The sequence below is a fragment of the Prionailurus viverrinus genome, chromosome A1, assembly GCF_022837055.1.
Source record: "Prionailurus viverrinus isolate Anna chromosome A1, UM_Priviv_1.0, whole genome shotgun sequence".
NCBI lineage: Eukaryota > Metazoa > Chordata > Mammalia > Carnivora > Felidae > Prionailurus > Prionailurus viverrinus.
The window spans coordinates 119604609-119620979 of NC_062561.1; the positions used below are offsets into that span (position 1 = coordinate 119604609).

A 16371-nucleotide genomic window follows, 5' to 3' on the forward strand; every position below is an offset into this window, starting at 1 on the left:
CTCTGTGCTGACAGTGCTGAGCCTGCTTGGGATTCTCTCTCTCTGCCCCTCCCCTTGCTCATGCTTTCTTTCTCAGATAAACATTACAACAAACGAATATGGTACCTCATTTACTTCTCTCTTCCTTCAAGATGTTATTCCATTTTTCACATGGACCTAGAGTGGCTCTACAACTTCCCCAAGGTCTCAGATTTAGTAAATGACAGAAGCAAAACTTGATCCCAGACTTGTCTTATTATAAAGTTGTAGCTACATACAGCATTTATGCCACACTTTCATTTGTATTTGAAATGAGCATGTGTGCGCTTTGAGTTCTATTTTTACTTGCTATGTTCGCGATGTCTTTGCACATGGTGGCTATCTCAGGGTAAGTACAACGTATAATAAATTAAGCATTAGGGGGAAACCTGTTACTATTAAATGAGTAACCCCTTGTTTGCACTGTTAACTTCAACTGATCCTTTAACAGCCAGCACGGTGAAAACCTCTTCCGCTGGAAGATGAAAAAACTGCTGCATCTGTCTTTATCCAAAGGACTTTGTATTGGCTTCTGATGGCAGTTGATGCATTTGCTTCTCTGCATCTTACATATTTAAACATGTTTAAACATATGTTTAACATATCACAAAGTTTACTCACTTTAAGTGTATAATCGATAATTTTTATTAAATTTACTGAGTTGTACAACCATCAGTATAATCCAGTGTTAGGACATTTCCATCTCCCCGTAAAGGTCCCCCGTGTCTGTTGTCACTTAAGCCGTGTTGCCAACCCCAACCATAGGCAACCACTGATGTGCTTCTTGATCTGTGGATGTGCCTTTTCTGGACATCTCATAAATAACCTGTGGTCTTTTGTGTCTGACTTTTTACTCAGCATGGTTTTGAGGTTCACCCATGTTATAGCCTGCATGATGTCACTTTTTTATTGCTGTCTGGTACCCTATTGTATGGATATGCCGCAATTTGGTTATGTATTCGTCAGTTGACCAACGTTGGGGTCTTTGGGCTTGGTTATTATGAATACTGCTATGAACATTTGCACGAAAGTCATCGTGTGTTCCTTTTGAGCAGACACAGGAATGGAATTGATGAGCCAGGTGGCTTTCACCTTTGACTCCCTGAGGGCAGAAACCTTCTCTTGAAGTTTTAGTATTTCCTTTGTGGTCTGTCTTCACATTGGCTCATCTAGCATGCCTGCCACATAGCAGGAAAGAAACTCATCAGAAGATAATTATGACACAGTCTTATCTTGTATGAACCTTTCTTTGCAATGCTAGTAAATGATCCTAATGGTTTTCGCTGGCCTAGATTCTTATTTCCAGCATAGCTGCACATGTACTGAGATGGTACTTTATAAGACACTGACGCATTGGGGCATCTGGGTGGCTCAGTGGGTTAAAACCTCCAACCTCGGCTCAGGTCATGATCTCACGGTTCATGAGTTCCAGTCCCACATCGGGCTCTCTGCTGACAGCACAGAGCCCACTTCAGATCTTCTGTCCCCCTCTTTCTGTTCCCCTGCCACACATGCGCATGTGCACACACACACTCTCTCTCAAAAATATTTAAAAGAATGAAAAAAAAAAGATTATCATAGGAAAGCTTATGGCTAATTTACACTGTGTACACATTACTGATCTGCACCAGTTTTCATTTGTAAACAACTTTTTTCTTCGGTTTGAATGTAGTCTATATGTTCCACATCCCTTGAAGAAATGTTTGTTGATTTTCCTGTGGCTGTTGATGAGACAGATTCTTTGTTGTGTATTTGACAAACTAAGGGGTAGTGTCATCTCTGGGCAGCCAGTGTTTTTTTTAACCATCAACATCCCCAGGGGATAGGACACATGTTTTTAAGAGAAGAAAATGTCATTGTTAAATGTTTAAGTCAAAATTGATATGGTAGCAAGAGGGATTAGATTAAAATGAGATCATGTCACAAGGCCTGACACATAATGCTCGGTATGGGTTCTTTTAATCTGGTTAGGAGCTTCATATTAATAATTTCTCCGTAGTGCTTAAGAGCATGAACCCTAGAGCCAGATGCCCAGTGTTTTTTTTTTCTTTTTTTTTTAAGGTTCTATTTAACCATTTCAAAGCTTTGTGACCCTAGGCAAGTTACTCAATTCCGTAAGCCCGTTTCCTCCTATAAATGCAACGAAGTTAATAGTAATGCTTTGTAGTGTTTGAAAGCAATATTTCATAGCACTGCTATGAGCACTCCTATAAGGTTTGCTAAGCTTAAATGAGATAATATATTGAAACATGCCTGGCATTCGGTTAAGTGCTCAGTAAATGTAAAACATTAATTTAAAAACATAACCAGTTCCCTGGGAGGCTTTTGGACAAGAGACTTGTTCTCTGACATGTGATAAATGGCCTTGCAGAGACTTTCCATTCAGATCTCAGTAAAAGGGGCGTTAGTAGCTATGAACCAATTGCTTAAACTCTGAGCAGCCTGTCTGCTGTTTTATAAATGGAGTTATTATTTTCCTCTGCATTTGTTCTCATTTCATGCATTCATTGGGTCAGGATAACCGGTATCATGTCAGCAAAGGTGTTCTGCAACTTTAATAGTTCAAGCGGACGGTAAAGCAGTAATGTGTTTGCCTCCTAGTGCTGTACCTGGTGTCTTTTGCGTTGTAAAGCACGGGGAAAGTCTGGTAGACACACTTTTCCAATCACATATTTCCAATGACTGAGGTGATGGTATTTTTCTGCTCTTGTATCTGCGGTATTTATCACCTAGTGAAGTAGGTAGCAAATGCTTGGTATACTGAGGATGGCGAAGGCAAACTTGGTTTTTAAGGACAACAAATAATAAACTTTTTTTCTTAGTGAAGGAAGTCAGTGGTAAAGAAAAGAGTATTTCTAGGAAAACTGTGACATCATCCAGTTGATGGCTGGATCTGACCTCAACACAAGACATTTCCGGAAAATACCCAACAGGTTGTTGAGAGGAGCTGGTTTACCGCTTTAGCCCCTTCTGTCTTTATTGTCAAGACTGTGCCACGTTGCTGTGAAATCTACCAAGTATTTATGCCCTTTTCTGGGAGAAAGAATTGGTTTTAAAATACGTAAGGCAAGGGGTGCCTGGGTGGCGCAGTCGGTTAAGCGTCCGACTTCAGCCAGGTCACGATCTCGCGGTCCGTGAGTTCGAGCCCCGCGTCGGGCTCTGGGCTGATGGCTCAGAGCCTGGAGCCTGTTTCCGATTCTGTGTCTCCCTCTCTCTCTGCCCCTCCCCCGTTCATGCTCTGTCTCTCTCTGTCCCAAAAATAAATAAACATTGAAAAAAAAAATTAAAAAAAAAAATACGTAAGGCAAGAATTTTGACTAGATAACTTGGTTTCCACAAAACATTGCTTTTCCTGAGGAAGACTGTTCTAGCGCACGAAACCTCAGGTGTGGGGTCTTCCTTGCCTTAGCACCCTTTGCAGTAATGGGCGTAGGACCATTTGAGGCACGAGTGGGATAGTCTTTGGGTCTTTGGCGCCAGGGTTAAGCTCCCTTTGGACTTATGCCATGATTGCACGCAGACAGGGCCACACTGACCTGTAAATGCCCACTTCAGCGTCCTAGGTTTCCTGACGTGATGACGCTACCTTCTGTAGAGGAAGGAGAAAAAAAAAAAAAAATAGGAAAACTGGGAGTGCATGAGTTCTACAAATGCATATTGGAGTCACATAATGAAAAAGCAGATTTTTTTATTATGATGTTTCTCCATATTTGGCATTGCTGTAAATGGCTAACTAACATTTACTGCCAATTCCATACAAATGTGTGGTTTGGTAATACCAGAACAGCAAATTTAAATGAAAAATAAAAGTTAAACATTTCCACACGAGATTTTACAGTCTGACATTTCACTGCGTAGGTAAAAAGACATTTTTTTTCTTTTACTACAGATTATTCAGCATGAATAAAAAACTACAACTTTTATTTTTAAACAGGAGTCACTGGTTTTAATTTTTACACATTTTTAAAATTACTGTGATAAAAAATAATGAAAAAGCTTCTTAATAATGCCATACACAGTATAATATAGATTTGTCCCCATTATATAGCATTTGTTTAATATACAAAATAGAATATTGACACACTTGAATCTATATGTAGTTAAGCAAGTTATTGGAGGAGGGTATTTTCATACAGCCTTTCATCAGAAAATAGAATCCTTCTTTCAGGCATTTTCTAGAGAGAAGCTAATCCTTTCCTGAAAACCTGGTCACTAATCCCTGGGGGACCAGGCTGACTGATCATAGTCTGGAAAATGATGAAACTTGCATTCAAAGTGGTTAAAGCATCCTGCTTACGCTCCTATTCTCCCATCCAACTCTCAAACCAGGCACATGAAAACACATTCATTTACCGCTACAGCCTTGAGGGCGACGGGCCAAGACTGAAATCTCACTGAGGGCTGCCATGGTTCTTGAATTTCGACAGATCAGAGTATAGTAATCTTGTTCATTCCACAGCGATGTGGTTTTAGGGTGTTTGACACGAAACGAAGATAAGGCTTATCAATAATAGTAAAATTATACAGAAGTAAAATCGGAATTGCCCCACCCCTCCCACCCACCAGTTCTGAAATGAGGCTGGCTTTCCTTTGCATGCACATCCCGAGCTCTCTGATGCTAATTATCAAGCTCTTCACAGACCCTGGTCATGTCGGTCTTCCCACTGGTGTGTCCATTTCTTTTTCTCTCCAGGAGAAGGTAGATGATCTTTTAGGTTCCCTTCTCCTAGTTTTTAGACAGTTGGCTATATGTACCCCACAGGCTACTTGTAAGGTCTCCCACGGCAAGGCCTTAAAACACTGAGAAGGCCCTATTTTTCTACCGCTAATGAAAAATACTTTTCAGGATCTGCGGTGGCCAGTTCTCACTGAAGTTAGTACAAACTTAATCTGGGATGGCAAGATACCACATACACAGAAAATGAAGTTGCTTTCAAATAGCACCATATCTTTTCTCCCTTAAATTGTTAACTGTATTCAAAGGTAGTTAAGATAAACTTCTTCTTTCCCACTTACTCTAAAAGGGCACAACTTCTTTTTCCATTTAAGGTACAGCCTCCTACTTCCACGGATGTCAGTTGATTTTCTTTTCACAAAGTGTACATACCTTTTTTTCACTGAGTTCTATTTTTTGAGAACCGAGATTGGGACTGAAATAAGATTAATGTGTGATGTGCTTTCTGGTTTTAACCATATAATATTCTATATTATATGAATAATTTACCTTTCATAAGCTCTTTTTGAAACTTAACACTGTCATTGATAATAATATCCAAGCGGTATTTCTTAGGCACCAAAAATTTCACATCCATCTGGGTTATAAACCATCTTAAAATACTCTGAGCTCAATTTAAACCATTACGAAAGGAACATTCCCTTTTAGAGAGCATTCAAAAAGCAAATGATTACACTTGTTTATTAAATAATTTCTCCAAATACTGAAAAATAACAAGTAACATTCAAAAAAGCATTCAAAGAAAACACAGACGTGTACTCATTCTGTTTGGAAATGAACTCTTGTAGGATAGAAAGGAATTAGTGTATTATTTGGCAACCTAGGAGATTCTGCACTATTTACATATTGCTGGTACCTCTACGCATATTATTGCCAAACTTCTGAGGCCTCTGTGTTGATGACACCGCTGGAGAGGCTGTCTGGGAAAGGAACCGTGCGATCACGTGGTGCTCGGACGCGCGCGGGCACCACCTTTCTGTCCCGTTCGCTCGCACGCCTGCCCGCCAGGGGCCAGGGGAGACTCGGCAAACCGAACCGGCACTGACCGACAGGCTCCCTGCTGGAATGAGAAGGGCGGTGGTTGCGGGAGGCAGAGGATCCAAATGGGACGGAGCCTCAGCCGCCTCCCCCGCACACAGGGCCGGTTTCCATCCCCCTCTTCCCCTAGAGCAAACCCGTTTGGTTTCTGAGACCACTGCTGCCTGTATGAATGCTCACCCACGCTAGAAATCATATAGGTTATCCGTCGACATTTCTTTGACCCCTACAAAAAATATATAGCATGTCGTGATAAAACAATCTCATCTAAAAATCGTTCTTATTTTACACTATACAAGCTATTTTACAATCATTTTAATAAATTGCATGTAAAGCTGCAGTAGCCCTTCCCTTCCCAGATTAGTGAATACCAATATGATATATATCTGAAACTATAACTAAATATAAAAATATATTAGAAGTTTCGTATGTTTAATATTAGATTTTCAGTTTTCTATTACACAAATAATTTGGCCACTTTGAATAGAAATCAGCTTTCTTGTGGCTTAGTAAATAGAAGTTGAGTTTACAGAAAGTTGGTAAGGTGCACACAGAAAGGGCTACTACAGCTCCTACTTTGTTTAAAATGATCTTTCTCAACAGCGAGGAGGAGAAGTTCACAAGACTTGTGTTAAACTCTATGGCACACGGAGGGATGTGAGGCATGTGGAGTTGCAAGAACATGGAAGTCTGACAGTTCTAAATCACAAAAGTCAGTAGCTGAACTTTCCTGTACCGCCAGGAAAGGTAGACCAATTGGTGACAGATGGGAATGTGAAAATGGGTGTCTGGCTACTTTTTCCACGTTGGAGATTTATTTTGGGGGTGAAGTTTAGTGACCGGAAATACTTGGTCTGATTCCAATCTCTCAGTTGTGTCTCAGCTGGTTCTTTGGAATCATCACTTTTAAGAAGGTATACAAACTACAGCGAAAGGTCCTGAAAGACAGTTTACCGACTTTCTTGCCATCTAACCATTGCAGAGACAGGCCATTAAGTACAAACAGGGCCTCTTGGTAGTTTTCGTGTTTGTTTGTTTTTAATTTCTTTTGCAACCATCATCCACGGTTTACGGAGCAGGTCACCGGACTAGGTGCTCTACGCCAGTTAGGGCGGTTAATTTGCACAACCTATATATAATTCTCCACTGAAGCAGATATATACAAAATATGAGCTTTTTTTTGACGAGAATACTGGAGATAGGAGTCAATTTTTGTGGTCTTCTGATAGCTAAGTGCCATCAGGTTAGAAGCACCAACCCATTTTCACACAGATGATTAATGTTTAGAGTTTATTTTGGAAAGCTATGAACTAGCTGCCCATCTTAAACAGCTGTACAATAACTTGAATACAAAAATTATGTAAGAAAAAATGAGCAAGCGTAGTTCACTGGATATAAAGGAAATTGTTAAAACCAGACAGTAATAGCTATAAAAGGCACAGCTTCCCTTTTCTGATAGACACTTGTAAACTTTTTTTCAGGTTTCCATGCATAAATCAAAAAATGCTATCCTAACTATACAGGGGAAAATACACCAACAAAAAGTCTAGGAAATTTTGTCCAGCCAACTGTGAAAAGTATGAGCAGAAAGTTTGTCACGCAGACTTCGGGCACTGGCGGTTTAGGCGCCGTCCTTCTCTGGCAGGTGGGGGCTCCCCCACTGTGACTGCTGCTGATTCCCGGGACCCACCAACCATCACTCTCTACTTGGCCCACCACTGAAGAGTGATGGCCAAGGGCCTCTGTTGCCAAGTCTTGGCCCCTCTATAAACCACATGTAGTGCGTATTTAAAACAAAACAGAACAAAACCAAGGACCAGACGAAAACGAAAGAGAAAAAAATAAAACAGCAAAACTGCTACAGGACAAATTGATAGTTTGTACAACAAAAGCTATAAATTCAACTTTCTTTAAGGCAACCTTTCTTATTAAGGCAGTCACTTTTGATGAAACAGAAGTTTTTTGATATTTCCACTTGAATATTTTGGTATCTGATTGGTGATGATTTCAGCTAACATCTCTGGGAATTCAATACTCATGGTCTTATTCAAAAATGTTTGGAAGCAAAAGTTAAGGAGATTTTCAACCACCTGCAAGAGAAAATAGATTAACAGTTATTCTTCAACATTACTAGCAAGATCTCATGCTTGTTGGCTTCTAATTTTAAAAAACATATCTGACCTAGAGTATACCTGTCTTTGCTGGAATCTGCCAGATAAAGAAGTTCAGTTGGATAAAGTGAGCATTCAGGTTACCAAAGACATTTTGGGGTCTTTAAAACTGTACCTAGAGTCATACGGCCTGTAGCGCATCACCGTGACCCACACAGCACCGTGACATGGGAAGGACACATGCTGGTTTAATTGATTAGTCATATAAAAGAGAATTTGACTTAAAAGAATAGTGCCATTCTGTACTGGCATCATGCTGTTCTATGCACGTGACTAGATGAAATATTTCATAACTGGCATGAGGAGAGATGTGTGCCAAAGTGAAGCTGTCACAACGTGAACTCAAACCATCACCCAAATCCACCAACAGAAAGAACAAAAACAAAAACAAACAATTGGCGTATAATTACATACACTAATCAGAAGTCCCAGAAAATGTTTCGGATATCTGGATTTCAGTTTGACACTTACATCATGCATGGAGTCCAAGAGTTTTGTCAGTTGATAAAACCGCTGCCAGTTCTGACTGGAGTTTCCTTCCCTCTTGACAATGGCTTTTCCTAGCTCTTTGATGTAGGTCATTCTAATTTCATCAAATAGCTCTTGGCTCTTCAAACCTTCCTTAGGAACTAAAAGGTAAAGATGTTGTCACATAAAGAATTTTCTTACGGTGACTCTGTCATAGGTGCCAGCAGGGCCTTTTATGATTAATAGCACGCTTCTTGACATGACATACATTGTATATACACTCTGAATATATTCCATGTAATTACAAGCATTTCACAGGATCACGAGAGTGTGGCCAAGAGAGGTTAGGGGATAATAGAAAATTGGAGGATTTAATCTGGAGTTATAAGCCTTACTGGGGAGCAGGTATCTGCCTTCCCTTATGCACTTAGAAAATACGTCACGGATGCTATAAAATCAGTTGTTTTATATTACTCTTCAAAATGTTACTAGTAGGAAGGACTGTGAACAGAAGGTTAATCATGCTTTCCATTAATCTTGTAGAGACAGACTTTTGTACACTGCTCAATTTTCTCAAAATGTGCACCTAGGAACTCTGGTTCTGTGTGAATGGTTAGGGAAAAAAGGATTTGGTCAACATTGAAGCAAACCTAAAGGTTAATACAAAGTTAAGGAGATTTCTGGATTTCAGGATGTTTCAGAGCCAAAATTAAGCACTTTCTAGGGAGGGGGGTGTGTTGTTTCCCAAACTTAACTTCATTGTTGCTGGTATCTTAGAAAATGCTGGAATTCAGGAAGAGCAGTGGCTTTAGGAGCAAGAAGTTTTAATTTTTACTTGCCCTGTGGATTTGAGTATAACCTGCCTGAGCTGTGTTTCCTACTCGTTCTCACTGAACTGTTTAAAATTGGTTTACAAATTTAGATATAATTGACATATTAGTTTCAGGTTGTACAACATAATGATGAAATATTTGTATATATTGCAAAATGATCACAATAAATCTATAGTTAACATCCATCACCATATGTTACCATTGTTTTGGTTTGTGATGAAAACTTGTAAAATTTACTCTGTGCAACTTTCAGATATATAATATAGTATGAATAACGATAACCACCATGCTGTACATGAGATCCACATGACTTACTCATTTTATACCTGGCAGTTTGTACTTTTTAACCTCCTTTACCCATTTCTCCCACTCCCCACCCTCCCACCTCTGGAGAACACTAGTCTGTTCTCTTTGTACGTGAGCTTGTCTTTGTTGGGTTTCCACATTCCACAGAGAAGTGAGATTACATGTTTATTTGTACTTGTCTTTCTCGGTCTGACTAACGCCCTCTAGGTTGATCCATGTTGTTGCAAGTGGCAAGATTTCAGGATCTTTAATGGTGGAATAATATCCCATTGAATATATACACACCACGACGTCTTTATTCATCCATCCATAAATGGACACTTAGGTTGCTTCCACATCTTGGCTATTGTAAATCATTATGCAATGACTATGGGGCTACATCCATTTTTTTATGTCGTGTTTTCATTTTATGTGGACAAAAACCCAGAAGTGGAATTGCAGGGTAATGTACTAGTTCTATTTTTAATTTTCTGAGGAATCTCCATGCTTTTTTCCACAGTGGCCATACCAGTTTGCACTCCTACCAGCCGTGCACAGGGTTGCCTCTTTTCCACATCCTTGTCAACACCTGTCTTGTTTTTTATTATTACATATTTTTTAATGTTTGTTTATTTTTGAGAGAGAGAAAGACAAAGCATGAGCAGGGGAGGGGCAGAGAGAGGGAGCCACAGAATCCGAAGCAGGTTCCAGACTCTGAGCTGTCAGCACAGAGCTAGACGTGGGACTCGAACCCATGAACGGTGAGATCATGACGGGAGCTGAAGTTAGATGCTTTACTGCCTGAGCCAACCAGGAGCCCTTTATTTCCTGTCTTTTTGACAACAGACATTCTAACAAAGATGAGGTGATCTCTCATGTGGTTTTGATGTGCATTTCCCTGTTGATTTGTGATGACAAGCACCTTTTGATGTGCCTGTTGGCCAGACAACTTGCAAGTATTTTCTCTCATTCTGTAGGTTGCTTTTTCATTTGATCGTTTCCTTCTGTGCATAGTTTTATAGTTAGACATGCTGCCATTTTTATTTTTACTTTTCTTGCTTTTGCTTTTGGTGCCAGATTAAGAAAATCCCCACCAAGACTGATGTCAGGGTGCTAACTGCTTATGTTTTCTTCTAGGATTTCTATGGTTTCAGGTCTTACGTTCAAGTCTCTGATTCATTTTGGGGTTAATTCCTTTGTATGGTGTGAGATAATGGTCCAGTTTTTTGCATATGTCTGTCCAGTTTTCTCAGGGTTGTTTACTGAAGAGACTGTTCTTTCTCCATTATATGTTTTTTGGCTCCGTCATAAATTAATGCTCTCCTATCTCTCATTCATCTATGTGTCTCTTTTCTTGCCCATACCATGTTGTTTACAGGACTACAGCTTTATAATAGAGTTTTAAGCCAGGGAGTTTGATGCCTCCAGGTTTGTTCGCCATTCTCTAGATTTCTTTGGTTATTCTGGGTCTTTTATAGTTCCGTACAGAATTTAGGATTAGTTGTTCTGTGAAAAATGCCATTGAAATTTTAACAGGGATTACAGTGAATCTGTAGATTGCTTTTGGTAATATGGAAATTCCAACGATATTCTTCCAGTCCATGAGTATGGAGTATCTTTTATTTAGGTATTCTTTAATTTCTTTCACCAGTGTCTTACAGTTTTCACTGTACAGGTCTTTTGTCTCCTTGGATACATTTATTAATTTTTCTGCTAGCTCGTTACTGGTATCTAGAACTGCAACAGATTTTAAATAGTGATTTTGTATCCTGCAACTTTATTAAATTTGTTTATTAATTCTAACAGTCCTTTTGTGGAATCTTTGAGATTTTCTATATATAAAATCATGTCATCTGCAGTGAGTGTTTTATTTAGTCCTTTTAGATTTGGAAGCCTTTTATTTCTTGTCTAATTGCTCTGGCCAGAACCTCAATAGTGTGTTGAATAAAAGCGATGATAGTGGATATCCTTGTGTTACTCCTGATCATGAAGACAAGTTTGTAGCTTTTTCACTACTATGACGTTAGCCTTTATTTTGAGACATATTCCCTCTATCCTAATTTTGTTTAAAAGTTTTTTTTCATAAGTAGACATTGAATTTTGTCAGTGCTTTCTCTGCATCTGTTGAGATTTTTATATGATTTTTTACCTTTCTTTTGTTAATGTGTTGTATCACTCTCCCTGGATTTTGATTAGGGTTAGGCCAAAGAACACATACGAAAACGTTCTGATTCTAGAAAGCACTACTTGGTACTTCTAAGATGTCAGTATTACTGTGAAAACAAAGACTACTTAAACAGGAGTGGTAAGAGCCTACCATGTTAAAAATGGGCCTACGTCAATATATTACACATAACCTAATTATTGCTAATTTTTTAAATATTGAAATTTATTATTTTCATTGATTGCTTATCTTTAACTTTCTCCTGCATGTTACCCAAATTCTAAAAGTAATTGTGGGTGGAGCCCTATTCACTGCTTATGTTTAAAAGAATCTCATCCATCTCAAATTACCCCTAATTATCTTTGTAGCTCCGTCTTTTTGCTTTATGTGGTTGGGCCATATATTTAGAATTACTTTCCTGATAAATAAAATGTTTTATTTAAAGAGTATCTTTACATAAAGAACTGTTTTTCTTTCTGCTTTAAAGTCTGTGCTGATAGCACTGTAGCTGCTACCAATTCCTTTTAGTTTAAGCAGTGGTCAGCAAACCATGACCAGCAGTCTGTGTTTGTAAATAAAGTTTTATTGGCACACAGCCCTGCCTTCTCTCCTTACATTGTTGAGGACCCTGTTCATGCTGCAGGGAGCAGGGCTGATTAGCTATGACAGGGAGTGTAGGCAAAGCTGAAAACATTTACCATCTGACACTGTCCTGCACAACTTTGCCATCACCAGGTTACTCTATGCATAGGCTAGATGGCCTTGTATTTCAGCCACTCAGTATCTTTATTCAGATACTCTCATGTAAACAGCATAACATTGGATTATTATTTTTTTAATCCAGCCTTGCACTTTTTTGTGTGTCTTTTCACCTTGGAGCCTTGTAGCTTTTATTCCCTCTTGATGTAACGAAATTGCTAATACATTTATTTGTACGATTTGTTACTTTCCCTTACCATGCTTTAGTTTACGTTCCCCCCACCCCCCACTCCGTCTCATTCCATTTTTTTGTATTGCTTTTCCTTCCCATGTTTTCCTCAGCTGCTGCCACCCTGAGACTCAGGGCTTTGGTCCTTTGTGTAGTTTCTCCGTCTTTAGCCATCATTACTGAAATGTAAACACTCATTCTTATCAAACTCCCCTTCTTGTTTATATGTAATTATTGTGTCCTTTGGTTCTGTTTTTTAAACCCTCCAAATTGCTGTTATTTTATACAGTAAATGTTAGCTTAAATGTATCTACATATTTTCCACTTTCTTTGTTCTTTTTTCCTTCTTAGAGATGGGATTACTTTCACTTATCCTAAGTATATCCTTTAATTACTTCATTCAGGATCTATGATGGCAAACTTTCCTTTAAAAAATAGATTGGTACATTTAGACTATTGAAATGTAAGGTGATGTTTGGATTAATAGCTACCCTGTTTGTAACCGTTTTCTACTCAGTGCACTTGTTCTTCTTTTCTTTCGTAAGCCTCCCTTTTTTTTTCTACTTTCTCTGGTTTTCACTGAGTATTTCATATGATTCTATATTCTTTCTTATCAATTAATACTCATTTTTAAAAGCTGTCTTCAGGGGCACCTGGGTGGCTCAGTCGGTGAAGCGTCTGACTCTGGATTTCGGCTCAGGTCATGGTTCGTAAGTTTGAGCCCCGTGCCAGGCTCTGCGCTGACAGCACAGAGCCTGCTTGGGATTCTTTCTCTCCTCTCTCTGCCCTTCCCTCATTCGTGCTGTCTGAAAATAATTAAAAAAAAAACCAACCACCAAAAAACTTTTCAGTGGTTGCCCTACCCTTCCCCCTATACATAGACGACCAATCTACATCTCCTTTACATCACACTATTGTACTCGATAGGGAGGGCAGGTACCTGCCAGCAGTATTCCTAGCCCCTCCCTCCCACTGGTTTGAACCCTGCTGCCATTCATTTCACCAGTATACCTTACACCCATCCCGTGCACGGCTGCTGTAATCACTCCACAGTTGTGTTAAGTTACATCAGCGAAGAAGAAAAAGGAAATCTTATCTTCGTTGCTTCCTTCTCTGATGCTCTTCTTTCCTTTATGGAGATCCATGTTTCTGGACTGTGTCATTTTCAATTCCTCTGAAGAACTGCCTTAAATGTTTTATGCAAGGCAGGTGTTCTAGTGACTAATTGTTGGTTTTCGTTTGAGACTTGCTGTTTCGCTCTCAATTTGGAAGGATAATTTCCCTGGATATATAATTCTAGATTTTTACTTTTTTAAGCACTAAACATTTCACTCGACTCCCTTCCTGCTTGCATGGCTCCTCTGTGGGTAAGCTGCTTTTTTTCCTCCTCGGGCTTCTTTCAAGAATTTCCTCTTGATTTGGTTTTCTGCATTTTGAGTAAAACATGTCTAGATGTAGATGTTGTGGTATTTATCTTTCTTGCAGTTTGGGAGTTTCCTGGGTCCATGTTTTGGTGTTTGTCATTAATTTTGGAAATTTCTCAGTCGTTATCACTTCATATATTTCTTCAATTCCTTTCTTTTACTTTGGATATCCCCATTACTTGTATGTTACACATGTTGTTATGGTCTCCCCACAGTTCTTGAATACTCTGTTGCATGTTTTTTTTCACTCTTCTCTTTGCATTTGAGTTTGGGAGTTTGCCACTTCTGGCTTACTGATGAGCTAAATATCCCATTCCATTACAGTAATTCTCATCTTTATAATATCTCCATCATATGTTTCTTTCCTAGAGTTTCCACTTCTCTGCTTACATTACCCAGGTGTTGTCACATGTTGCTAACTTTTTCCATTACAGCCCTTACAATATATTAATCATTGTTATCTTAAATTCTCTGATAATGACAACATCTGTGTCATGGCTGAGCTGGATGCAAAGCTTGACTCTTCAGACTATTTTTTCTTGCCTTTTAGCTTGCTTTTTTTTTTTTTTTTTTGCTGTTGTCAGAACTGAGGTAATTATGCTTTTAGCATGAGGTTTGATGTTCATCTGGCTAGGAGCTGAGCTGTGTTTCATGCTAGCCATAGGTGTTTAATGGAAACTAAACCTGTTTCCTTGTTTTTCCCGTCTTGTCTTGGGGTTTCCCTAAGAACGCCTTCTCAGATGGCTGTGTTCTACAGTTCTAATCCAGTGGAGCCCTACTGATATGGTGGTAAGGTATTGGTGATGTGGGGTGTCTGATCCTTTTTGATTAAATCTGTTTTGTCCTGAACTTTAGAAGTGTTTCCGAACCACAACCTCCACCTTATATTCCTGTTTCCCTTGCCAGAGATACAGGAAGGAAAAGGGGGCTGCCCTGACCTATTTGCCCTTTTCCTCAGGTCAGATAAATTTCTTTTACAGAGGCTTCCCTCAGAGGGCAACAAACAGGGGGGATCTTTTCTCTGATCTTCACTGTGAAAACCTGGTGGGGCTTATGCAGGTAAACCCCCAAAAAGTGTGGGGAGGCAACCCCCTTAGTTTTTAATTCGCAAGTTCTTCGTAGGTCTCCAGCAATTCATCAAAATTACAAGTATTCCTAACCAGGTACTGGCTCTAGAAGTTTCTTTTCCCAGTAAGCTGATCATGGCTGTGCTTCTCTATATCTGTCTGTCTCTACAGATTTTGACATGGTCATTTGCCTTGTGACCTCAATTCATTGATGGCTCCAAGAAAAGTTAACTGATTTTTAGTTCAGCTTCTTACTGTTGAAGATGGGAATGGCAGTGTCCAAGCTGTTTACTTGTCAGAGATGAATGGAAGTCCACCTTCGTTTTTCAGTATTTTTTCCTTAGCATTAGGAAAAAATCCTTCCATTGTCTTCACTCCTGCTACATAGGTTATTAAGTTGCTTCTCCTTTGAGGGTTTTTTTTTTTCAGTCAGTTGGATTTTACTTGTATATTAGGTAGAATTCATTGAACTTCCTGGATAGGGCAGGAAAGTTTTCAGCCATTCTTTGCATAGTTCCCTTCCCTATTCTCACTCCCTTTCATTTTGGATCTCTGGTGATTATGTGCCACCAGAGCTTTTGTCAACTGGCATACCATGAATGGTCACCCATGTGTCAGGATACACATTTCATTTACTCTCAGTCTTCTTTACTGTAGAAATGCTCCTTTTTATGTTCATTAAAGCACTCTTTCAGCCCTCCTCCCTCAGTCATGCCTCTTGTTACTTATGTACGTGATACACACATATACATATCTATGCATTTAAAAACTTGTATTCTGGCTAATTTCTTCTTTCTCCAAATGGGTCTGATCTGCTTTTAGAGACCTCCCTTATTTAAAAAATTTCACTTAGGTTTCCAACCCCTGTCTTTAAACTTATTAAATATACCCTCTTAGTACAGCTGACTTCTTTGGGTTCCTGCCTGCACTTAGTTTTTCCTTTTAGTCTAGCGTTTTCAGTGGGAGGTTAGGGTACCTCTTCTGGTATTCTGATAGGCTAGAAGTCTGACTGTATCTTATGGTATCTATTTTATTCCTTGTGATTCTATTCCTTTTTTAAAAAAGAACCAGTGTAAGGTGCCTGGGTGGTTCAGTCGGTTTAGTGTCATGATCTCAAGGTTCATGGGATCAAGCCCTGTGTCAGGCTCTGGGCTGACAGCGTGGAACGTGCTTTGGATTCTTTCCCTCTGTTCCCTCCTCAGTTTGCACTCTCTGTCAAAATAAACATTTTTTAAAAAAG

The 16371-nt window shown here is 39.3% G+C and overlaps 1 protein-coding gene across 6 annotated transcripts in view; it reads right to left on the bottom strand.

The window, feature by feature from the left end:
- Positions 1-3689: 3689 nt before the first annotated feature.
- NR3C1 (nuclear receptor subfamily 3 group C member 1) overlaps positions 3690-16371 on the bottom strand; it is a 118663-nt gene continuing 105981 nt past the window's right edge. For all 6 annotated transcript variants that reach the window (XM_047854455.1, XM_047854447.1, XM_047854452.1 and 3 more), the window contains exons 8-9: positions 8434-8591; positions 3690-7881 (exon numbers count right to left, since the gene is read on the bottom strand). In XM_047854455.1, coding sequence (XP_047710411.1) covers positions 7729-7881; positions 8434-8591 — 311 coding nt within the window. In that variant the 3' untranslated portion in view covers positions 3690-7728. The remainder of the gene's footprint in view (positions 7882-8433; positions 8592-16371) is intronic.